At 39.0% G+C, this 25,452-nt stretch overlaps 2 protein-coding genes and 1 long non-coding RNA gene across 6 annotated transcripts in view; 2 read left to right on the top strand and 1 right to left on the bottom strand.

The window, feature by feature from the left end:
- Nucleotides 1-1,715: 1,715 nt before the first annotated feature.
- On the top strand, nt 1,716-4,278 carry LOC132992016 (uncharacterized). Of its 2 annotated transcripts, none has more exons than XM_061061101.1 (5): nt 1,716-1,794; nt 1,946-2,326; nt 3,522-3,665; nt 3,791-3,852; nt 3,935-4,278. In XM_061061101.1, exons 1-5 carry the CDS (start codon nt 1,758-1,760, stop codon nt 4,055-4,057), a joined length of 747 nt encoding a protein of 248 aa, XP_060917084.1. In that variant the 5' UTR covers nt 1,716-1,757; the 3' UTR covers nt 4,058-4,278. The 2 variants fall into 2 exon arrangements, with proteins under 2 accessions (XP_060917084.1, XP_060917073.1); XM_061061090.1 differs by having other exon boundaries at nt 1,727-1,794; nt 1,943-2,326.
- A 44-nt stretch (nt 4,279-4,322) lies between these two features.
- Nucleotides 4,323-6,109, bottom strand: LOC132992032 (uncharacterized). The gene is made up of 3 exons (XR_009676286.1): nt 5,707-6,109; nt 5,500-5,561; nt 4,323-5,391 (listed from the first exon to the last, which is right to left on the bottom strand). It is a non-coding gene; the product is annotated as an uncharacterized LOC132992032 (long non-coding RNA).
- Nucleotides 6,110-15,679: 9,570 nt separating this feature from the next.
- Nucleotides 15,680-25,452, top strand: part of LOC132992070 (uncharacterized) — a 30,316-nt gene continuing 20,543 nt past the window's right edge. Inside the window, exons 1-5 of one of the 3 annotated variants that reach the window (XM_061061194.1) lie at nt 16,145-16,328; nt 16,484-16,867; nt 19,766-19,909; nt 20,035-20,096; nt 20,179-20,745. In XM_061061194.1, the coding sequence (XP_060917177.1) occupies nt 16,292-16,328; nt 16,484-16,867; nt 19,766-19,909; nt 20,035-20,096; nt 20,179-20,301 (750 nt within the window). In that variant the 5' untranslated portion in view covers nt 16,145-16,291 and the 3' untranslated portion in view covers nt 20,302-20,745. Of the gene's footprint in view, nt 16,329-16,483; nt 16,868-19,765; nt 19,910-20,034; nt 20,097-20,178; nt 20,746-25,452 lie in introns of those variants that run through there. The other 2 variants (XM_061061203.1, XM_061061184.1) reach the window with 2 other exon arrangements.

Here is a 25,452-nt window from a genome sequence, read left to right on the forward strand (position 1 = left end):
TGGTGCAAGAGTGGTTGCTGGGAGACTAATATTGGAAATTAGCTTAGCTTTAGCATGAATGTCCAGTCTCCCTTTGAAGCATTGAAACAAATTTACATTTTTCCTTCCCACCATTCTTAACTGCTCTCTTAAGTTGCTCTGGATCATTTGATGGACGGCCTGCCTGAACGACCAACACCCCCTTGTTCCCTAACCTTCTTCCTGCATCTTATTCCATCGTCCACTATCCCATTTTCAAGCATGGCACAGTTTCGGTGGATGGCTGTTCTTCTTGAGCCTGGATTTGCTCATGAAGATTTCTGCCTATTAAAAGAAAGTTTTCTTGCCGCTGTAACTTTTGCTAAAATGTTGCTAAAGTGCTAGGCTAATGGTGGATTAACATTGGGACTTAGTTTGTAATATAGCAATGAGTAAGGTCTTTTATCAGCTTTTTGTAAAGTGTCTGGAGATAACACTTGTTATGAATTGGCGCTATACAAAGAAAGATTTAACTTTTCTGCCTGTCATTTATTTGGCAGTCTATAATTTAAATGTTTCTGGCACTTAAAATGTAACAGCTTTATATTCACATTTCTTCATTGAAATGGATCCATAACTTTTCATTATAGTAGTGAGTGTTGTTTCACGACATGCTCTCACTCTGGTTCACTTTTTTATTCTGGTGTTTAAATCATCAGAACACAGTAATCAGTACTGTGTCATGCAAATGCAAAGGACTCACATCTTCAGCTGGGGAGAGTTCTCCATTGCTGAGCTACGTGTGAACAGCTAGTGACCCTACCAATACAGCTCACAGTTGCTCTATTAAACCACCATGTAGCGACAGACCTTATCTGTTTTGTAAAAATTCAACATAGAGGTAGATTCTAACTCTGTTACACATGCAGGAGTTCACCAGTCAGTTTTAAGGAATGAACAGTGCACTCTTTACTACACCAGTCAATCCTAAAATTAAAAATAGAGAATAATCTCAGATCAAGTCACATTAAAGGCTTCTGAATACTTGTTTGGTGTTTGAATGTTGGGTCAGATGTTTGCATATTTGTATCTTGTCTTTAATTATTTATATTGTAAATGGAGCCCCTGAGATATGCAAAACATTATTCAGAGTTTTCTCTGACAATAACGTTCTATCAGTCAATCAATATATCTGAATCTATGTCATATGGGTGACCACGTCCCACCTTTGTGAGATGAAATGAGGTCAGCTCTGGTTGCACTTATGAAGCAGAGTGTAGCACATGTTCAGTGGGGTTTTCGTCTGCATTCTCATGTCTAAATGTAAAACATGCAGTGGCAGTACGCAGTACTGGAAAGAGGGGAGAACAGGTTCCTGCCTAAACCAACATTCAAAACCAGGCATGGTCGCACTTTCATCAAGAAAACACATCTGCTAATGTAACATCATCTTAAACAACACTTGTCTCCTTAGAAGTTGCTTCTAAGTTTATTCTGAAGGGCTTCTGACTGTCCATGGTGTCTTGTAATCTGTGCAAGAACTAAACACGTAATAAGAGCAACTCAATGAAAATAAATAAAAGCATTACAAGTTAATAGAGGATGTTAGGGAAAGACACAATGAGAGAATAAGACATCAAAGTCCAAAATGTCACATTGGGTGGAATCTGCGGAAAAAAAATAAATGTTCCACCTCACTGACCAATCACAGCGTCTGCTTCCTTTAACGGAAACATCTATACGGGTGTGATGTCAGTGAGACCTGTGTCTCTGTCTTCACATCTCAGACCTCGTCACTCATGGAGGGTCGTCACGTTGTTCTGCTCCTGGTCTCAGGTAATTCTTTTGATTAATAGTTTGGATGATTTAATACAAGAATGTTTTTACATTAAAAGAAGAAGAATACTAACGTTCTAGTGCCCTTGTCATTTTGTCTTAGGTGTGCACATTTTAAACTGCTGTTATGATCTTGTTTGAATTCCAGCAGTGGTTTCCTTGAGTCCTGACTGTGTTTGTGGATCAGAGTTGAAGGTGACGGTCAGACCAGGAGACAACATCACTCTCTACTGTGACTGCAAAACATCAACTGGAGTTTACATCGTGTGGTACAGGAACTGTTCTCATGAGAACCAGCCTTCACTCGTTCTTAGTGTAAAGACATATTTATGGGAAGAAAGGCATCCTCCTAATTTCCACTTTGTGAAGAACCAGTCCTCTGAATCCTTCGACCTGCTGATCCAGAACATCACTGAGTCAGATGAAGGTCTTTACTACTGTGGAACTGAAGAACAAAAGGTGGAGGATAAGGAACACATAACTTCTAGATATATTTACAGCTACAGCAACATCACAACAAGGATCATATTCAGTAAGTACGCTCTGTCTTTGTGTGACTGTGATTTTGGTGGATTCAACCATTTGAATAAAAAATAAATCATGTACGAGAATTTTATACAAAAGACCAAAAAAAGGAACCATCTAGAAATGTGTTTATTCATACTGTTTGAAAATACGCATGAGCAAGCAACCAAACATTATCAAGTAAAACTTGTGAATGAAGTGTTGAGGTGTGAGGATGAAGTTATGTTGTGTGTGTGTGTGTGTGTGTGTGTGTGTGTGTGTGTGTGTGTTTGTGTTTGTGTGTGTGTGTACTTGTATTTCTATGCCTCTGTGGACCAACCCATGGCAAATCACCTTTGTTGTGAGGACATTTCTGCTTATGTGGACATTTTGCCTGGTCCACACAAGGAGAATGCTAGGATGTGCTCCTTTGATCCCTATGAATGACCTGTATGAGTTTCAGAGAAGGTCCTCATTTACTTTGTAAAGTCAAAAAAGTGTGTGTGTGTGTGTGTGTGTGTGTGTGTGTGTGTGTGTGTGTGTGTGTGTGTGTGTATGTGTTTGTGTGTTTGTGTGTGTGGACGAGAGAAAGAGAGAGAGAGAGAGAGAGAGGGAAAGATGGCGGCATCCTGTAAGATGGCGGACACTTAACAGAGTAGTCTTCTGGCGTGGTCTATTGTCTACACAGGCGGGACTGAGTTAAGGTTGGTCTCTGCACGATCTGTGTCTCTGACGCGTTTGAACGACTATGAGTGTACAGATCTATGTGTGTTAGCATGTGTATGTGTGTTAGCGTGTGTATGTGTGTTAGCGTGTGTATGTGTGTTAGCGTGTGTATGTGTGTTAGCGTGTGTATGTGTGTTGGGGGAGGCAGCAGAAAAGAACGTCCTGCTGGCTTTGTTTCAGGCGGGAGGAGACGAGCTGGAAACTTGTTGCCAGTTAACCTTGGGTGTTTTTTTTTTGTTTGTTTTTTTACCATTTTCCAGCCTTTTCTTTCCACCTTCCCAACTTTTTTGAAACATGTTGTTAGCATCAAATTGGGCATATACTTTTCCAAAAAAAAAAAAAAAATTGATACGTTGTCTTTGTGCTATTTTCATTCAAATATGGGGTTTCAATGTTTTTTTAGATTCTACATATGTCCCAACTTTTTAGGAATTGTGTTTGTAGATCTGAGTTAAATGAACGTAATCAACACAACTTTTTACACAACTTTCATTTAGATGCAGAACCGAATGCGACCTCTTGCCCCAAGATGCCACAGGACTGTAATGAGTGCTGGATTCTGCTCTTCTGTCTGTGTCCAGTTTTATCTATTGTCTCCTCTCTCCTCTCCTCACTTGTGGTCTATCACTGCTGTAAGAAGGGTAACTACCTCACTTTTTCTAGAATATGTATCCACATGTTTGTTTTTAATCAAAAAGACACCTTAATGTCTCTTCCACTGTGTGAGTTTCATTGTCCTGTACTGATGTTATATTTATTCCTGCAGCTGAAGAACATCCTGTTGATCAGCAAAGACCTGACACTAGAGGTCATCCAAGACAGAGCCAGGTATCTATCATTAAAGTGTAATGTCTCAAAGCATTAAATATGTTCAAGTTTGGGCTTCTAAATGACAAATATCCAATCTTAGGATGACGATGTGTGCTATGCTGCTGTGGAAATCCGCCAGAAATCAAAGAGACCAAAGAAGAAGAAGGAACCGCAGACTTCTGACTTCTGCACCTATTCTGCTATTAATGCATCTAGGATGTAACAGGCCTCAGACCAGAGGAACAAAATAATAATTTTGTAATGTTGACATAAACATCACACCAAAAGTAAGGACATTTGTGTTTGGTAGATTTATTACTTTGTTGTAACAATGCTTCTTGGCAATAAATCTTATACTGTTGGAAAGACTGTTTATTTCCCTTTTAAATGGTGCCACATTTGTAAGGAACATGCACTGTGGGATGAGTAGCAGAGCTGAGTATGTGGGTTGCACCCATGAAAAACTTGAAAAAACATTTTTAAAAAAACAGCTTATTCGTTTATTGGATTGGATGATTTTTTTTTATTGAGTTTCTTTATTTTGAGACACAAACAGTAACAGCAAAACAGAAATTGAACCAAACAAAAAACCCACCCCAAGCTAACTGATGATTAAAATCTGAAGAAACAAGACACATTGGCAGTTTAACAATTTATTGATTTGACAAACAGGAGCCTCAGTATCGTGTGGAAGGCAAGGCTCTGTCTGCTCTGAGGTTGCCCAACTTAGATTTGACCATATTTTACCCAAACTGTGTAAAAAATGACAACCTTGAATTAAGGTTCTCATGGAATCAATTAGAATTTCTGTTGAATTTTGTCATCAATCTTATCACTTTTTTGTGGCTCCTGTTGGGCTCAACCTTTCTTAGATCTGCTTGACCTTTTAACAGAGATACACCAACAACGTACTTTGATTAATTTGAATATTTATTACAAATAGATGGTGAAAATAATATCCGTGTCTTTGAATGTACTCTGTGACTCCACAAACTCTTCCCTAACAACGTGAATATGTCTGAAGACACTGACAAATTGCATCATAATCAGCCATCGAGCGTCGTAGTAGGATGATTAACGTCATTGTGATAGTAAACAAGGGTCCTGAAAAGCTGCTTCTGCTGAACATCTGACGGAGAACTAATTGTTAATTCATGAGCACAGCTGACCTGGTGGTTGGGTTGCCCCGAATGTGAGAAAGCTCTGGTCCTCTGGGTGGACAGGTCTGGGTTCCTTTACCACATGTCATTCCCCCCTCTCTCTTTCCTGTTTACTACTCTATACATCGTCTTATCAAGTGAAGGCAAGAAGCCAGAAAACAAACAAACAAACAATTAATTCAACACCACTATCTGACTTTCTGCCACCATTTTGACTCCGCCCCCAAAACACATCATCACTGTGTACAAATATAACAGGTCTTTAAACTCGGACTCTAAAGACTTTGTGAGAAGTTTGAAGTGGAGCTTGTGTGATGTCCGCTCAGTCAAAGCCAATCTATTTGTTCCGTCCATCGGCAACCAAGAACACAACTCTGGTGAAACATGCGTCTTCATCCTGAAAGGTAATCAGACACAGTAACATGAGTGTCATTAGTACAGAGTCTCTACTGCTGCAAAGATCTCTAATGGTTCTGAAACCATGAAAATCCAAGAAAGTCCTTACCTGATTCACTGTACTTTCCTCTCCCATGTCAGGTCTTCTCTCAGTCATTTGATCTTTTTCATCTGTAGAATCATAAATAAAAGGTTTCTTGTTAGACAACGACTTAATTCTTTCAATGATCCATCACAATAAATATGATTCATTTGTATTTAAGACGTTTCAAAATGTCTATACTTAACAGGTAAAAAGTGATTGTAGTGTATTTACCTGCATTCTGACTGCAGAGATAAACAAAAGTCAGGCACAGGAAGGTGGAGAGGACCGTGATGGCTGGACTGAACACCATCAACCAAGATACACCAGGCTCAACATGGAGCGGACCAATGGAGTCACCAGAGTCACTGGAGGCTAGATCAAATATAGAATGTGGATTAGATGTTTAAAACGTTGGTTTTCAATGTATCAAATTTTTCTCTGGTGTGCAACCACAGCCTGTAACAATGAATGGACTAAGCCAGAGTGACATCACCCGTCTGTTACTGCAGGGGGCTTTGGAGTCCCATCAGTGGCATTATAACCACTGACAAAACATTGGAGCTTGTAATGATAGTCATACAAGTGATGAAGGAGAGAGCTACGAGTTTGATCAGATCTACTGCACGTTTTAATTAGCAGAAGAAAAATGAGTTCTTCTCATTTCAACATATCTGCATTAAATGTCTGTTTTAACTCATCTCTCAGGTACCTCCTGTTGCCCGCCCACTTATTTAGGCTTTCCACATTTCCTGTCTTTGCTGTTGTTGTAGTCACTTTGCTCATTGGTGATCATCTCTCTGCTTTACTCTGTCACATTGTACTTCTATAGCAGCATATAGAGTAATGAACACATACCACAGAATCTGTACATTTCTCCAACTTTCACATTTCTCTACCAAAACTCCATAGAGCACCTTTAAAAAAAACACAGTATAAGTGTGCTGATGATCTCAGCAGATGATGTTATGGTCTTACATGGGTGTTTCAGTATGCCGAGAGCCTCCCCTTGTGTTCTTTAGAGAGTGTTGCCTGTGGATAGACATTTTCTCTTATTTTAGAAATCTTTTTTAATAAATATCTTTTTTCTTGTAAATGATGTGCAGTTTAAGCTCATTATTGCAACTACTACTTTGTGCAATCTTTACAATCTTTGTCTCCATAAACTCACGACACACTAAAATACAAATGTTGGTTGTTGGTCTAAGACCAATAAGAAGAAACTGCCTCATTAAAAGGCAGAAATCTTCGGCCTGATCCCCGGCTCATGACGAAACAGCCTTCACAGGCCTGGACTGCGCCGGGCTTGGAAAGGGATAGGGGGAGAGATGGGATAAAATGCAGGGAGAGGGATAGGGAGCAAGGGGGTGGGGGTTGGGGGGTGTTGTTCTGGCAGGCTGTCAACCAACAATCTTGAGGAGCCTAACCCCCAATTCACACATATTCCGTGCGTGCCGCGGTCCATTAGCGCCACGGTTTTGCTCCGTCGGACGCCTCGCGCCCATTCACACTGGATCTGTTTCTGGGACGTCAGCACACCCATGACACATCACAGGAGAACTACAAGATTACAAGAGTAAAACATGCAAACAACATGTTGCTTTGTCTCTCTGATGATGATTTGTTGTTAATTCGGTTCCTGTTTTGACGTGATGTTGATAAAGTGATGAAAAATACGATCGCGAGTCCGTATATTGTGTTTTATTTTGAAATTGACCGGACGCTCTGTGCGGTTCCTTGTCTGACTTCCTGTCCGGGCTGTCATATTCTGTCCAGCTTGACGCGTGCCTGCAGCGCACTCCGGCGAAAACAGACTCGCTGCCAGAGGTGTAAAGAGTACTAATATATTCTACTCAAGTAAAAGTATCAGATTAAAAATGTACTCAAGTAAAAGTAAAAAGTAACTTGTTTAAAATGTACTTTAAGTAAAAGTTACTTAGTTACTTTTTTTTAACAACGCATCTCTCGTGTCGTGAAAAAAGGACGAGAGGAAATTAATCTCAAAGTTTTTTTTAATTAAAGGCAAATCTTAACAAAGATTTATCTTTTCAGATAAACATTTTCTTATAGCCTAAAAACAAAATATACATAATGATGGATAAATAATCAAGGATTATATGTTCAAGTAATCAGCTGTTTTATGAAGGGAAATGTTTAAACTATTTAAGAAAATACTAAAAGGGTCTTTGTCTCAATCATAAACAGTGTAAAGAGTATTTTAGTGTTTTTAGTTTTATTATTCTGAGGCTGGTTAGTCTCAAAGACAGCATCAATTGATGATTTAGCTGCAAATAAACCTGAGATGAAATATAATCCATTTATTGTTTTAAAATGAGCCTTTATGAGCTTAAATATTAAATGTCTTAGTCACTGTTTGTTTACCTATTAGTTACTGAAGCTTCAAACTGAATCTGTTTGAAGTATTTATTTTCACACATCTCAGATGTGTTAAGTTACAGCAGCTTATAACACCCACTTTCCTCATACGTCTGTTTCAAAATAAAAGCACATCACAGAGATGTCAATAAGGGATTTTTATTGTGAAACACTTTCCGGAACTAAATGTGTTTATCGCTCGGAGCTGCAGCGGCGATTGTAGTCGCGAACGCTGCAGTGAGAAAAAGCATTCACAGCCACTTCTTTGCCCAAGAGTAAGAACCACAGCCAACTTATTTAAATCATCTTGGACTCAAGACAACGAGACATCAGTTTATAAACACCTTCAGCAGGTAGACCCGCTAGTGGAGGAGCTTATCCGTGCTGCACTAACTGAAGTGACACCGAGCCAAGAAAAGGCTCTCTCTCTCTCTCTCTCTCTCTCTGTCTCTCTCTCTCTCTCTCTGTCTCTCTCTCTCTCTCTCTCTCTCTCTCTCTCTCTGAGATTTACAGATAGATACATGCAGTAATATGATGTACTGTATCTGCACAGAGAGAGAGAGAGAGAGAGAGAGAGAGAGAGAGGAGCTCAGGGTGCCAGTTCCCCCGGTAGTCTAAGCCTATAGCAGCATAACTAAGAGCTGGTCTACACCAGCACCAGCCCTAACTATAAGATTTATCAAAAAGGAAAGTTTTAAGTCTATTCTTAAAAATACAGACTGTGTCTGCCTCCCGGACCCCGGCTGGAAGATGATTCCAGAGGAGAGGAGCCCGATAACTGAAGGCTTTACCCCCCATAGTACATTTAGAGACTGTAGGAACCACTAGCAGGCCTGCATTCTGGGACCGTAATGTTCTCGAAGGGTAGTACGGCACTAGTAGCTCCTTAAGATAAGATGGTGCCTGGCCATTTAGAGCTTTGTAAGTGAGAAGAAGGATCTTGAATTCTATTCTAGACTGTATAGGGAGCCAGTGCAGAGAAGTCAACACAGGAGTAATGTGGTCCCATTTCCTGGTTCTGGTCAGTACACGAGCTGCAGCGTTCTGGACTAGTTGAAGAGTCTTTAGAGACTTACCAGAGCACCCTGACAAAAGAGAATTACAATAATCCAACCTGGAGGTAACAAATGCATGAACTAGTTTTTCTGCATCATTTTGCAACAGGATGTTCCTGATCTTAGATAAGTCCAGGGCAGAGAACCTGAAAGGGTATGTTCTTTGGCCGCTAGGTCCGTCCGAGCCGACTCTAGTTTTGCTAAGAGCCATCGAGCGAGAGAAGAGGGCCGTGGTAGGGTAGACTGAAAATATCAGAAAATAGTTTATTATTATTAAATAAATAATTACTATAAGTGTGATTGATCTAATTATAAACACACTAGTGTACAGATTGAACTACTGTTGATGTAGCACGTAGCAGCCACGTTCAATTTGTATGCTCCCTACATCTGGAACAAACTCCCAGAAAACTGCAGGTCTGCTGAAACTCTCAGCTCTTTTAAATCAAGGTTGAAGACACACCTGTTTACAGCTGCCTTTCAATAAACAATTTTAATAAGATTTAAAACTCTGCACTGTAACTTTTAACTCTTTTTATATTTTTACTTTATTAATTTCAATTTAATTATTTTTATTTGAACATATTTTCAGATTTAATAATTTCAGTGATTTTTAAATTTTCTATTTTAATATTTCTTTTCTTTCCTCTGTCGTGATGCCTTTGATGTTTTGTGTGAAGCACTTTGAATTGTTGTTGAAATGTGCTCTATAAATAAACTTGCCTTGCCCTGTAAGAAAGAGTCCGGGTGCTAAACTGGCCTTCCTGCAGTCCTGACTTGTCACCCATTGAAAGTGTTTTTGAGCATTATGAAAGGTGTAAAAGGAGTCCTTGAACTGTTGAACATTTTAAATCCTACATTAAGCAAGAATGGTAAAACATTACCCTCTTAAAGTTACAGAAACTGGTCTCCTCAGTTCCCAAAACGCTTTAAAGTGTTGTTTAAAGAAAAGTGTGATGCAACAGAGCGGTACACATGACCCTGTCCCAACTTTTGAAAAGTGTTGCTGGCATTAAATTCAAAACGGCGTATCATTTTCTGTAAACATCTGTTATGTTGTCTTGTGCTTATTTCAAACAAATTCAGGGTTTCAATATTTTTAAATTCATCACATTCAGTTTTGTTTACTTTTCACACAACATGACAACTTTTTGACCAAAAAAATCGACAACATGAGAAAGTCAATGTTCGAAAAAAAAATTTTTTTAGTATTTGATTTTGCAGACAGGTTTTTTACTCTGATAATTTTTAAATTCTCAAATACCTCCTGATCGCCCATTTATTTAAGCTATATTAATTACATTTCAGTTAATAGTATTTCTGCCACTTCTCTTTCGAGTTAGTTGTAGTCATATTGGTCATTGATGATCTGGTGATCACCTCTCTACGTTTCCCGTTCAAATTTTATGTAATGTTCCCTTTCAACACTTTCTTTGCAAATGAATAATTAATTTTAAAAAAAGTGCAAGTGTGTTGCCTGATGATCTTTGCAGATGATTTTTTGGTCTGACATCATTATTTCAGTACTCTGAGAGAGTTTCCTTGTGTTCTTTAGAGACATTCAACAGACAACAATACAAAGGTAGAGGTTGGTTGGGCGATCAAGACCGTCCTAAACACTCAGAATACACGAGGTCCCAGATGTTTTAGAATGATTTTGCTTATTGTTGGTTCATGGGTTAATATTCAGTATAAATAAACACATTTCTAGATGGTTCCTTTTTTTGGTCTTTTGTATAAAATTCTCGTACATGATTTATTTTTTATTCAAATGGTTGAATCCACTGAAATCACAGTCACACAAAGACAGAGCGTACTTACTGAATATGATCCTTGTTGTGATGTTGCTGTAGCTGTAAATATCTCTATAAGTTATGTGTTCTGTTTCCTCCACTTTTGTCTGTTCAGTTCCACAGTAGTAAAGACCTTCATCTGACTCAGTGATGTTCTGGATCAGCAGGTCGTAGGATTCAGAGGACTGGTTCTTCAATAAGTGGAAATTAGGAGGAGGACTTTCTTCCCTTAAATATGTCTTTACACTAAGAACGAGTGAAGGCTGGTTCTCATGAGAACAGTTCCTGTACCACACGATGTAAACTCCAGTTGATGTTTTGCAGTCACAGTAGAGAGTGATGTTGTCTCCTGGTCTGACCGTCACCTTCAACTCTGATCCACAAACACAGTCAGGACTCAAGGAAACCACTGCTGGAATTCAAACAAGATCATAACAGCAGTTTAAAATGTGCACAGCTAAACAGGAAGACAAAATGACAAGGGCACTAGAACGTTAGTATTCTTCTTCTTTTAATGTAAAAACATTTTTGTATTAAATCATCCAAACTATTAATCAAAAGAATTACCTGAGACCAGGAGCAGAACAACGTGACGACCCTCCATGAGTGACGAGGTCTGAGATGTGAAGACAGAGCCACAGGTCTCACTGACATCACACTCATGTAGATGTTTCCATTAAAGGAAGCAGACGCTGTGATTGGTCAGTGAGGTGGAACATTTTTTTTTTTTTTTTTTTTTTTTGCAGATTCCACCCAATGTGACATTTTGGACTTTGATGTCTTATTCTCTCATTGTGTCTTTCCCTAACATCCTCTATTAACTTGTAATGCTTTTATTTATTTTCATTGAGTTGCTCTTATTACGTGTTTAGTTCTTGCACAGATTACAAGACACCATGGACGGTCAGAAGCCCTTCAGAATAAACTTAGAAGCAACTTCTAAGGAGACAAGTGTTGTTTAAGATGATGTTACATTAGCAGATGTGTTTTCTTGATGAAAGTGCGACCATGCCTGGTTTTGAATGTTGGTTTAGGCAGGAACCTGTTCTCCCCTCTTTCCAGTACTGCGTACTGCCACTGCATGTTTTACATTTAGACATGAGAATGCAGACGAAAACCCCACTGAACATGTGCTACACTCTGCTTCATAAGTGCAACCAGAGCTGACCTCATTTGATCTCACAAAGGTGGGACGTGGTCACCCATATGACATAGATTCAGATATATTGATTGACTGATAGAACGTTATTGTCAGAGAAAACTCTGAATAATGTTTTGCATATCTCAGCGGCTCCATTTACAATATAAATAATTAAAGACACGATACAAATATGCAAACATCTGACCCAACATTCAAACACCAAACAAGTATTCAGAAGCAACTTCTGTGTAGTTGCTTGTCTAGAAGTAGCTGTGGTGTCTGCAGAGCAGTTGAATGTCCAACTGAGGTTTTGCTTGACTTTAGACACCCAGACACACAACACTTCAACAAAGGGTGTTGAGCAGACTCGTTTTCTGCAGCAGAGTGTCAAGTTAGACGAGGGTGTGTTCATCACTTTGGGTTTCCTGTGAACCAATCTGATCGTTCTTGGAATTGTGTGGTGGAGAAAACAAGAAATTGCATGTAAACAACACTCACTACTATAATGAAAAGTTATGGATCCCTTTCAATGAAGAGACGTGAATAAAAAGCTGTTACATGTTAAGTACCAGAAACAGTTAAATTACAGACAGACAAATAAATGACTTGCAGAAAAGTTGAGAATGATGAGAAAGAAAAAGATATGTATGCTAAAGTTATGATCCCAGCAACCACTCTTGAATCAGCAGGAATCAGGAAACGTGAGGAAACTGTTGGGGGAAACATGGGAACTTTTCCTTATTTAAAAATGGAGGATTAATTAATTAATTAATATAGTTTAATAGATTGGTTTCACATCAGCCACTTTAGCAGACGTTGGTAAGTCCAAGTTGGTATTGGAAACACTGTTCTTGCAACCACCCTTGGTTGTTGTATGTACAGTGTTTATAATACACGAGGGAAGACATGTTGGGCTCAGAGTGCAGACAGAAAGAGGGACCACTCTGATACTCAAGAGTTCAAGGTCAAACTTATTTATAAGACAAAGGTTTTACTATACTTTTGTCAGTAATGTTTGTGTGTGTGTGTGTGTGTGTGTGTGTGTGTGTGTGTGTGTGTGTGTGTGTGTGTGTGAGAGAGAGTTGATGATGGAAACAAAGTGTGGTTGCCGCTCTGACACAGGAAAAGGTACAACAAGACAAACCACAAACAAGCCACCAGCAGAATGGTAGGCGTTGTGACAACATTACAATCATACAATAAGTTATTTTGAAGTTCATCAGTAATGTGAAAAATATATATTATTTATAAGTCATTAACAGAAGACACACAAAACATGGTGCCACATTATCCATTTGAAAACCTCTGAATTTCTCATCTCATTGGGAACTCATCATTTGTCTTTGTTTTCTAGCCCCAACACAAACTTTTTTTTATTTAACCAGGATTCATGCAGACATGTACATAACCCTTCCACACATAGTGGTCACTGCAGTGGACAGCTATTCAGAAGCCTTTATCCACTAAGTTAATATAGTTTAATAGATTGGTTTCACATCAGCCACTTTAGCAGACGTTGGTAAGTCAATCCATACACTGCCACCCACTGGCCAGCAGTTGTAAGTGTACCAGACATTTCTCAAGATGGCTGACAGAAGGTTAGAAATCTTCTTTTGAGATCCTTAGTACAGAAATGTTGACGGCCTCAGTGTTGGCCTCTCTACCTGTTTGTTCTCTCTTTTGCTTGCTGTGTTCTCCTTGTTGCAGGTAGATGTGGGTGGAGTCTGAGACGACTCTGTAATGCAGCACACCTGAGCATGCTGGTTTCAGGATGCTATAAAGCAGACCTGCTCAGTCCTCTCAACTCTTCCCTGGCCACCAGGCTGCCGTCAGCAATTGCTTGTATTGTAATGTGTTGTAGACATATACTAATTCATCCACACACACACACACACACACACACACACACACACACACACACAATGACTTATATGTAATATATATTTTTCACATTACTGATGAACTTCAAAAGAACTTATTGTATGATTGTAATGTTGTCACAACGCCTACCATTCTGCTGGTGGCTTGTTTGTGGTTTGTCTTGTTGTACCTTTTCCTGTGTCAGAGCGGCAACCACACTTTGTTTCCATCATCAACTCTCTCTCACACACACACACACACACACACACACACACACACACAAACATTACTGACAAAAGTATAGTAAAACCTTTGTCTAATAAATAAGTTTGACCTTGAACTCTTGAGTATCAGAGTGGTCCCTCTTTCTGTCTGGACTCTGAGCCCAACATGTCTTCCCTTGTGTATTATAAACACTGTACATACAACAACCAAGGAGGGGAAATGAATCCTCCAATTTTAAATCAGGAACAGTTCACTTCCTGTTTCCCAATTCCTGCTGGTGCAAGAGTGGTTGCTGGGAGACTAATATTGGCAATTAGCTTAGCTTTAGCATGAATGTCCAGTCTCCCTTTGAAGCATTGAAACAAATTTACATTTTTCCTTCCCACCATTCTTAACTGCTCTCTTAAGTTGCTCTGGATCGTTTGATGGACGGCCTGCCTGAACGACCAACACCCCCTTGTTCCCTAACCTTCTTCCTGCATCTTATCCCATCGTCCACTATCCCATTTTCAAGCATGGCACAGTTTCGGTGGATGGCTGTTCTTCTTGAGCCTGGATTTGCTCATGAAGATTTCTGCCTATTAAAAGAAAGTTTTCTTGCCGCTGTAACTTTTGCTAAAATGTTGCTAAAGTGCTATGCTAATGGTGGATTAACATTGGGACTTAGTTTGTAATATAGCAATGAGTAAGGTCTTTTATCAGCTTTTTGTAAAGTGTCTGGAGATAACACTTGTTATGAGTTGGCGCTACACAAAGAAAGATTTAACTTTTCTGCCTGTCATTTATTTGGCAGTCTATAATTTAAATGTTTCTGGCACTTAAAATGTAACAGCTTTATATTCACATTTCTTCATTGAAATGGGTCCATAACTTTTCATTATAGTAGTGAGTGTTGTTTCACGTGAGCTGTTTTCAGGCAAGTTCTTGTTTTTATCTCAAGTTATCCATCTGACCGTATACCCTCCACCGCACGATTCTAAGAACGATCAGATAGGTTCACAGTTAACCCGAAAGTGACGAACAGACCCTCATGCAACTTCACACACTCTGCTGAAGAAAACAAGTCTGCTCAACCCCCTTTGAAGCGTGTGGTGTCTAAAGTCAAGCAAAAACTCAGTTGGATATTCAACTGCTCTGCAGACACCACAGCTACTTCTAGACACGCAAATAGACATGGGTGACTGGTTGTGTGTCTGTGCATGTCCTGTGGAAGGAAGCCACAACTACACAGGAGTTGCTCTCACTCTGGTTCACTTTTTTATTCTGGTGTTTAAATCATCAGAACACAGTAATCAGTACTGTGTCATGCAAATGCAAAGGACTCACATCTTCAGCTGGGGAGAGTTCTCCATTGCTGAGCTACGTGTGAACAGCTAGTGACCCTACCAATACAGCTCACAGTTGCTCTATTAAACCACCATGTAGCGACAGCCTTATCTGTTTTGTAAAAATTCAACATAGAGGTAGATTCTAACTCTGTTACACATGCAGGAGTTCACCAGTCAGTTTTAAGGAATGAACAGTGCACTCTTTACTACACCAGTCAATCCTAAAATTAAAAATGGAGAATAATCTCAGATCAAGACACATTAAAGGCTTCTGAATACTTGTTTGGTGTTTGAATGTTGGGTCAGATGTTTGCATATTTGTATCTTGTCTTTAATTATTTATATTCCAAAAGGAGCCGCTGAGATATGCAAAACATTATTCAGAGTTTTCTCTGACAATAACGTTCTATCAGTCAATCAATATATCTGAATCTATGTCATATGGGTGACCACGTCCCACCTTTGTGAGATCAAATGAGGTCAGCTCTGGTTGCACTTATGAAGCAGAGTGTAGCACATGTTCAGTGGGGTTTTCGTCTGCATTCTCATGTCTAAATGTAAAACATGTAGTGGCAGTACGCAGTACTGGAAAGAGGGGAGAACAGGTTCCTGCCTAAACCAACATTCAAAACCAGGCATGGTCGCACTTTCATCAAGAAAACACATCTGCTAATGTAACATCATCTTAAACAACACTTGTCTCCTTAGAAGTTGCTTCTAAGTTTATTCTGAAGGGCTTCTGACCGTCCATGGTGTCTTGTAATCTGTGCAAGAACTAAACACGTAATAAGAGCAATTAAATGAAAATAAATAAAAGCATTACAAGTTAATAGAGGATGTTAGGGAAAGACACAATGAGAGAATAAGACATCAATGTCCAAAATGTCACATTGGGTGACATCTGCAAAAAAAAAAAAAAAAAAAATATGTTCCACCTCACTGACCAATCACAGCGTCTGCTTCCTTTAATGGAAACATCTATATGGGTGTGATGTCAGTGAGACCTGTGTCTCTGTCTTCACATCTCAGACCTCGTCACTCATGGAGGGTCGTCACGTTGTTCTGCTCCTGGTCTCAGGTAATTCTTTTGATTAATAGTTTGGATGATTTAATACAAAAATGTTTTTACATTAAAAGAGGAAGAATACTAACGTTCTAGTGCCCTTGTCATTTTGTCTTCCTGTTTAGCTGTGCACATTTTAAACTGCTGTTATGATCTTGTTTGAATTCCAGCAGTGGTTTCCTTGAGTCCTGACTGTGTTTGTGGATCAGAGTTGAAGGTGACGATCAGACCAGGAGACAACATCACTCTCTACTGTGACTGCAAAACATCAACTGGAGTTTACATCGTGTGGTACAAGACCTGTTCTCGTGAGAACCAGCCTTCACTCGTTCTTAAAGCAAATATGTATTTAAGGGAAGAAAGTCCTCCTCCTAATTTCCATTTATTGAAGAACCAGTCCTCTGAATCCTTCGACCTGCTGATCCAGAACATCACTGAGTCAGATGAAGGTCTTTACTACTGTGGAACTGAAGAACCAAAAGTGGAGGATAAGGAACACATAACTTCTAAAGATTTTTACAGCTACAGCAACATCACAACAAGAATCATATTCAGTAAGTACGCTCTGTCTTTGTGTGACTGTGATTTTGGTGGATTCAACCATTTGAATAAAAAATAAATCATGTACAAGAATTTTACACAAAAGACCAAAAAAAGGAACCATCTAGAAATGTGTTTATTTATACTGAATATTAACCCATGAACCAACAATAAGCAAAATCATTCTAAAACATCTGGGACCTCGTGTATTCTGAGTGTTTAGGACGGTCTTCATCGCCCAACCAACCTCTACTTTTGTATTGTTGTCTGTTGAATGTCTCTAAAGAACACAAGGAAACTTTCTCAGAGTACTGAAATAATGATGTCAGACCAAAAAAATCATCCGCTAAGATCATCAGGCAACACACTTGCACTTTTTTTAAAATTAATTATTAATTTGCAAAGAAAGTGTTGAAAGGGAACATTACATAAAATTTGAACGGGAAACGTAGAAAGGTGATCACCAGATCATCAATGACCAATATGACTACAACTAACTCGAAAGAGAAGTGGCAGAAATACTATTAACTGAAATGTAATTAATATAGCTTAAATAAATGGGCGATCAGGAGGTATTTGAGTAGTAACAAATAATCAGAGTAAAAAAGAAGAGGTGTGAACACACACACACACACACATGTATAATGCATATACACATAGATAAATTCAGAAAAAAACTTGGCCTTTATGCAAAAATGAATTCTAAAAAAAATGTAGAACACTGACTTTGTTCAAAAAGTTGTCATGTTGTGTGAAAAGTAAACAAAACTGAATGTGATGAATTTAAAAATATTGAAACCCTGAATTTGTTTGAAATAAGCACAAGACAACATAACAGATGTTTACAGAAAATGATACGCCGTTTTGAATTTAATGCCAGCAACACTTTTCAAAAGTTGGGACAGGGTCATGTGTACCGCTCTGTTGCATCACACTTTTCTTTAAACAACGCTTTAAAGTGTTTTGGGAACTGAGGAGACCAGTTTCTGTAACTTTAAGAGGGTAATGTTTCACCATTCTTGCTTAATGTAGGATTTAAAATGCTCAACAGTTCAAGGACTCCTTTTACACCTTTCATAATGCTCAAAAACACTTTCAATGGGTGACAAGTCAGGACTGCAGGAAGGCCAGTTTAGCACCCGGACTCTTTCTTACAGGGACATACTGTCGTAAAGTGTCCAGAATATGTTTTGGGATTTTGTTGCTGAAACACGTAAGAAAATACATTTTCTATTTGACAGCACATGTAGCTCTTAATCCTGTATACATGGTTCAGCATTAACGGTGCCTTCATAAAATGTACATGTTACTCATGCCATGTGCAGTAATGGTGCGTTCCATTTGATCTTGGAAGTCAGGAACTCCCAGTTGCTCGTTTGATACTTCATAAGGAACTCCCCCCTGTAGTTGGAATTTCTACTTAGAAACCCCGGAGACGTTTCATAATCCCGAGTTAAAATCCAACATGGCTGCTACATGCATCAACAGTAGTTCAATCTGTACACTAGTGTGTTTATAAATAGATCAATCACAGTGATAGTATTGTTGGGCTTTTTCAGAGCTAATATTTGAACAACAATTATGTTTAGATAGTCAAAATTTGATTATCAAATTAATATTAATATTTTTTCTTAATGAATAATTAATATAAATTAACAATATTATTAAACTGAGTTGATCAGAATGGGGCACCACCCTAAAATTAGGGGAAAATAACAAAATTATCACAAATTCAGGCACAAATTAATTAATTAACTACTAATATTATTAATAATTAACAACCTGTATTTCATAAATTGAAGGCTTGAAATCTGTACACAAAGCCCTTGCACCCTGCTGTATTACAATGCATCTACACAAGTAATCACAAACAACTGCTTTCTTAAATTGTAACAGAGTTTATTTAATTAAAGCCACATCAATCTAAAATCAATATAACTCAATCAACAACTATTAACAACAAATAAGATAACCTAAAGCAACCGAACATTATCAAGTAAAACTTGTGAATGAGGTGTTGAGGTGTGAGGATGAAGTTGTGTGTGTGTCTCTGTGTGTGTACTTGTATTTCTATGCTTCTGTGGACCAACCCATGGCAAAACACCTTTGTTGTGAGGACATTTCTGCTTATGTGGACATTTTGCCTGGTCCACACAAGGAGAATGCTAGGATGTGCTCCTTTGATCCCTATGAATGACCTGTATGAGTTTCAGAGAAGGTCCTCATTTACTTTGTAAAGTCAAAAAAGTGTGTGTGTGTGTATGTGTTTGTGTGTGTGGACGAGAGAAAGAGAGAGAGAGAGAGGGAAAGATGGCGGCATCCTGTAAGATGGCGGACACTTAACAGAGTAGTCTTCTGGCGTGGTCTATTGTCTACACAGGCGGGACTGAGTTAAGGTTGGTCTCTGCACGATCTGTGTCTCTGACGCGTTTGAACGACTATGAGTGTACAGATCTATGTGTGTTAGCATGTGTATGTGTGTTAGCGTGTGTATGTGTGTTAGCATGTGTATGTGTGTTAGCGTGTGTATGTGTGTTGGGGGAGGCAGCAGAAAAGAACGTCCTGCTGGCTTTGTTTCAGGCGGGAGGAGACGAGCTGGAAACTTGTTGCCAGTTAACCTTGGGTGTTTTTTTTTTGTTTGTTTTTTTTACCATTTTCCAGCCTTTTCTTTCCACCTTCCCAACTTTTTTGAAACATGTTGTTAGCATCAAACTGTGCATATACTTTTCCAAGAAAAATAAAATACCCCACTTTCAACAATTGATACGTTGTCTTTGTGCTATTTTCATTCAAATATGGGGTTTCAATGTTTTTTTAGATTCTAAATATGTCCCAACTTTTTAGGAATTGTGTTTGTAGATCTGAGTTAAATGAACGTAATCAACACAACTTTTTACACAACTTTCATTTAGATGCAGAACCGAATGCGACCTCTTGCCCCAAGATGCCACAGGACTGTAATGAGTGCTGGATTCTGCTCTTCTGTCTGTGTCCAGTTTTATCTATTGTCTCCTCTCTCCTCTCCTCACTTGTGGTCTATCACTGCTGTAAGAAGGGTAACTACCTCACTTTTTCTAGAATATGTATCCACATGTTTGTTTTTAATCAAAAAGACACCTTAATGTCTCTTCCACTGTGTGAGTTTCATTGTGCTGTACTGATGTTATATTTATTCCTGCAGCTGAAGAACATCCTGTTGATCAGCAAAGACCTGACACTAGAGGTCATCCAAGACAGAGCCAGGTATCTATCATTAAAGTGTAATGTCTCAAAGCATTAAATATGTTCAAAGTTGGGCTTCTAAATGACAAATATCCAATCTTAGGATGACGATGTGTGCTATGCTGCTGTGGAAATCCGCCAGAAATCAAAGAGACCAAAGAAGAAGAAGGAACCGCAGACTTCTGACTTCTGCACCTATTCTGCTATTAATGCATCTAGGATGTAACAGGCCTCAGACCAGAGGAACAAAAAAAACAAATTTTATAATGTTGATATATATAGACCATTCTGTCATGGCATAGTTCAAACATTGTTGGCTGTATTAACCACAACATTCATCACGGAAAATATGCGTCATGTGGTCTTATTTCCTTGTGCCACTGAGATGACTTTTGAAAATAAAAGGAGCCGTAAAAATCAGAAATGAAGAACAATCTCATAAGTGTTTGTCGTGGTTGATTACACTTCATCTTCAGAATCTTTATATTCTTAATTGAGATCAATTTCATAAAGTTTGTGATGGCTGCTGGTCTGAATCTAGACTGTTCTCAGGCAATTTCCTGTTTTTATCTCAAGCTAACCATCAACCATGCTGCTTTGCCCGTGCAGTCTGATGCAATACAAGTATCAATTGTGTTGGCGCTGATTCTGTTAAAGATACTAAAACCTTTAGCCTCTTTTTTGTGTAAAGGGAATACATACAAAAGTTAGCAACACAAGACAGATACTGTAACATTTTCTTATAGCTTCTTCAAGACCCTGACCCAATGTTTGCAAGACATCCCATGAAAACAAAGAGTGAACAACAAAGTCAACTTGCAACACATATTGTAGCACCTTGACATCAGTCCGGCTCACAGGAAACCCACACTGACAAAAAAGCCCCTCATACGACGGCACAGCTCATCACACAGGCAAACTGAAGCTGCAGGTTAGTTCACAGCTTCGTTGTCAAGGTTCACACTTCATGGTGGGAAGAGAGACAGTGACTGAAGAAGACCCAAGCACATGCGCACAAAGCAAATCCAAGGGTTGCAAAAAATAGAGATTGTGAGTCTGACACTGTCTCTGAGAACGATCAGTACGTATAAAGTACTGAAGCTTTTTCACTAAAGAGCCGTAACTAAGCTCAGCCTTCATCACGTCTTTGTGCATTCATATTGATTCTGTGACAGCGTGATATTGGGGTGCCAGTCTGTGAATTCACTTTTCTTTTCGGCGTTGCACAAGCACAGCACAACAGGAGCTTCACATACACACACAGTCAGACATGCACACACACACACACACAGCGCTGTGCTCCCCCGCTGGCTCCGCTGATCCCGTTAGATCCCGTCCCATTGCACCTCCACAACATTCAGATTGAAAGCAACGTCACAGGGGCGTACATGTAGCAGTCTGAACAGAGCTTAAAGGCAGGGTTGGTAATTTTCGAAAACTAGCCTGAATTTGAAAGTAGCATCCGTCTGCATCCACCCCCCCTCCTCTGTGCTCCCTCAGAAGACACGCCCCTCACTTACATGCACGAGCGCCGTTGCTCCAGAAGCGGACCTCAGCTCATCACTTGTATTGTGTAGAAACTACGTCGTCTCATGTCTCATTCAGCGGTAAGTAAACACTAAACTTTATCAGAATACATATTTTAAAAAACCTGACTATTTTACTACTCACAACAACGGCCAACAACAAACTTTCAGTATAAACTCCGTCATCGGTGATGTGCTTTGAGTTTGGGCTAGTGCACACAAGGGGTATAGAACGAGCAGGGAGACAGTGAGATGTGATTGGTTCATCAGATTGGTACCTCGTGGCAGACATTTTTTACAGAACAAAATAGAAACTCAAACAACATGATTAACCTGAACATCATTTCAACCCAAGCAACACAAAATGTCACATTGGGTGACATCTACAGAAAAAAAAAAAAAAGTTTCACCTCACTGACCGATCACAGCGTCTGCTTCCTTTAATGGAAACATCTATACGGGTGTGATGTCAGTGAGACCTGTGTCTCTGTCTTCACATCTCAGACCTCGTCACTCATGGAGGGCCGTCACGTTGTTCTGCTCCTGGTCTCAGGTAATTCTTTTGATTAATAGTTTGGATGATTTAATACAAGATGTTTTTACATTAAAAGAAGAATACTAACGTTCTAGTGCCCTTGTCATTTTGTCTTCCTGTTTAGCTGTGCACATTTTAAACTGCTGTTATGATCTTGTTTGAATTCCAGCAGTGGTTTCCTTGAGTCCTGACTGTATTTGTGGATCAGAGTTGAAGGTGACGGTCAGACCAGGAGACAACATCATTCTCTACTGTGACTGCAAAACATCAACTGGAGTTTACATCGTGTGGTACAGGAACTGTTCTCATGAGAACCAGCCTTCACTTTTTCTGAGAACAATATTTTGGTCAGTCTTAAACTCTGGAAACAATCGACTATTTGAGAATCTTGGGAATCCTTTCCCCCATTATCACACGGTGAGAAACCAGTCCTCTGAATCCTACGATCATGAACATCACTGGGTCCGAAGAGGGCCTCTACTACTGTGGAACTGAAGAGACGAAGGTAGAAGATACAGATAGAATCACTCATAGACCCGTTTACACCTATGGAAATGTCACAAGGATCATATTAAGTAAGTTATCACTTTTTTGTAATGCCAGTTAACAGTTTTTCTAACAAACCCTCACAGTAACAAATCTTGGTCTTACATGAATGCAGACTTGAAAGGACAAAATAGACGAGTCATTGAATGCCACAGTTCAGAAACAAGATATATCTTCTGTCATATTTGCTGAAGTGAAGGTTGGCGCTAGAGCAGTACAGCGTATCAGGAGAGAAATAGTGATGCATTAAAGCTGTTTAAGGACCTCATCACAAGTGAACAAACAAACCCAAAACCCCAATATTTATTGTAACTTCAATTTTGCTCTCGAGAAAACATGGCAGGGTTTCTGTTGCACTTCCTGCTTTCTGAACTAATTTCCTATATTTAAATCATTTCTTCTAATGTGAGTGAATATTACAGATATTCTGATACAACTGGTCCCTCCTGATACTGATTCCAGAACATATACTTTACTCTTGCCCAACACAAAGAAAACATCCAAAACAAACATTATAAATGAAATTAAATGATTAATATATATATATTTTTTTTTTAAGATTTATTTTTGGGCTTTTTTTAATAGATAGATAGGACAGTGGATAGAGTTGGAAATCAGGGAGAGAGAGAGTGGGAAATGACATGTGGGAAAGAGGCCACAGGTGGGATGTGAGCCTGGGCCACCCGCTTGAGACGACAGCCTCCATACATGGGGCGCGCGCACTAACCACTGCGCCACCAGCGCCCCAATGATTCATGTTTTTAAAAGCGATTAATTGCTGAATTTCAACATTTGATCCCATTCAATCACGTTTTAAGCGCATGTTTGAATTTCCAATATTTTACATTTAAAATCAGTTTACTTTTTTATTTTTGAAAACAAAAAAATGAACTTCCAGTAGATGGAAAGTTACAACATGAATTTAATCACGACAAAAGGAACTTGCTACAGATTGAAAAGTTAATTGAAATAGCTAAAGCGAACACACACACAAAAAAAAAGAGTGAAATCAAACTCAACCGAGCTGTCTGGGAGGTTGAGGTTTTTTTTTTTTTAAAGTGAATTGAGCCATTCAACTGCGCTTCGGTGTCTTGTATCTCCAACACTGCGTAGGCAGGAAGACACTACGGTGGATTAACTACGGTGTGTCGAAAGGGACAAAATGACAAGCAATTCAAAATAATTAATGCATTCATTTTGGACCTTAATGGCATCAGGATTAACAGATTAACGATTAGTGGTGGAAATAAACTGATTGCAGATATTTGGCTCGCTTTGTCAAACAATAAACTTTCTGCTAGCACATCACTGTTGTTAGTTGTTATTGTTACTTGATAATTTTGGGTGGGGCTTGTTGTTTATGATATCTAAACCATGCATCGTGTGCATACTTGCAAATACCCAGTTCTGCATTAGAGGCTGTACAACCACTCAGCTGGATATACCATGAGAGAATGCTTAAATCAAACGATACTGTAACTGAGAGAATTTTGATTGATCAATTGGATGAAAAGATAATAATTGAAATGTATTGGTGCCCAGATTCATTTTAAACCAAACTTTGCATTTATGCCTGATGGTATCGAGAATTCAGGGGGTTGTGGAAAAGCTAATATATGTGAATATACAAATATCAGGGATGATTTTAATCAGAGAGCTAACTGAAAACGTTGTGTTTGATCCAGACTCCACCGTTCAATTCTCGGACCATCTCAAACCCTGTGACAGCTGTTGTGTGTGCTGGAAACTGCTGATCTCTGTGTGTGCAGCTTCTGCAGTTCTCTCCTCCCTCCTCTCATTTCTGCTAGCGTATTGCCTCTGTCTGAAAAAAGGTAACTTATTTATTTGTCTTATTTTATCCACAAATTATTTCCTTTCAGTCTTTTGCTTTGATTTTGAACTGTATTTAATTTCTAAATTATAACTTCACATTTCTTAAGATAATACTGATTCAACGTACCTTTTTCTTAGGTGTGTTATGAGATATGTGTTGTGTTGTGTGACTTAAATGATGTACCCATTTCTGCAGCTAAACATCAAGTTAATGAGAAACTCCCAGACACCAGACGCCAAACGGGAGGAAACCTGCAGGTAATGAACATTATGACCTTCCATCACTGTTGAAATATACTGTAAAGTTGAAGTGTGACAGTAATTACACAAAAGATTTGTAGCAGTGGAATTATAACAAATCATGCTGTTCCATGTGAACATGTTCATTGTCCTAAAGAGCGTATTTTAACTCTCAGGATGAAGATGTGTGTTATGCTGCTCTGGAAATCCGTAACGCACCACGAAGAACAGAGAGGATGAAAACACAGAGTTCTGACTTCAGCACATATTCTGCAATCAACACCTTGAGGATGTGATGAGCTTTTAAGGCTAACAATACAGGCTCCCAGTAGCGTTGTGCAGGACGCCAGTAGCTTCTGTCAGGCGACAAGACCCTCCTCCTCTTCTCAATGCACTCAATTTTGGCATAAAAATGTCCTCCTCCACTTTTTTTACACCCATAGGTTGAACTTTTATTCTTCCACTTTGCTTTTATTTAATTATATATGCATCGTCTCTGACGATTTTGTAACTTTGTAACGTTGTATGTGTGTGCTTTGCACTGAAGTTATTCTTTCATGGCATCCTACCGTACTTAAACAAGTTCTGAAATATTTTTGTGTCATAATATGTGAGTTGCTGTGTTTGTTTACATCTTCATCAGATGTTTGTAATGTATCATGAGACCATGACGTCACATGACACCCTATTTAAGCAC

This window comes from Labrus mixtus, chromosome 2, assembly GCF_963584025.1.
Source record: "Labrus mixtus chromosome 2, fLabMix1.1, whole genome shotgun sequence".
NCBI classification, from domain to species: Eukaryota; Metazoa; Chordata; class Actinopteri; order Labriformes; family Labridae; genus Labrus; species Labrus mixtus.

Excerpts from the sequence above, each read along its gene's own strand:
- LOC132992016 (XM_061061090.1), top strand. The coding sequence starts at position 1,758 with ATGGAGGGTCGTCACGTTGTTCTGCTCCTGGTCTCAG. Across the intron at positions 1,795-1,942 it reads TGTTCTGCTCCTGGTCTCAG|CAGTGGTTTCCTTGAGTCCT; the intron begins GTAATTCTTTTG and ends TTTGAATTCCAG. Across the intron at positions 3,853-3,934 it reads GTCATCCAAGACAGAGCCAG|GATGACGATGTGTGCTATGC; the intron begins GTATCTATCATT and ends ATCCAATCTTAG.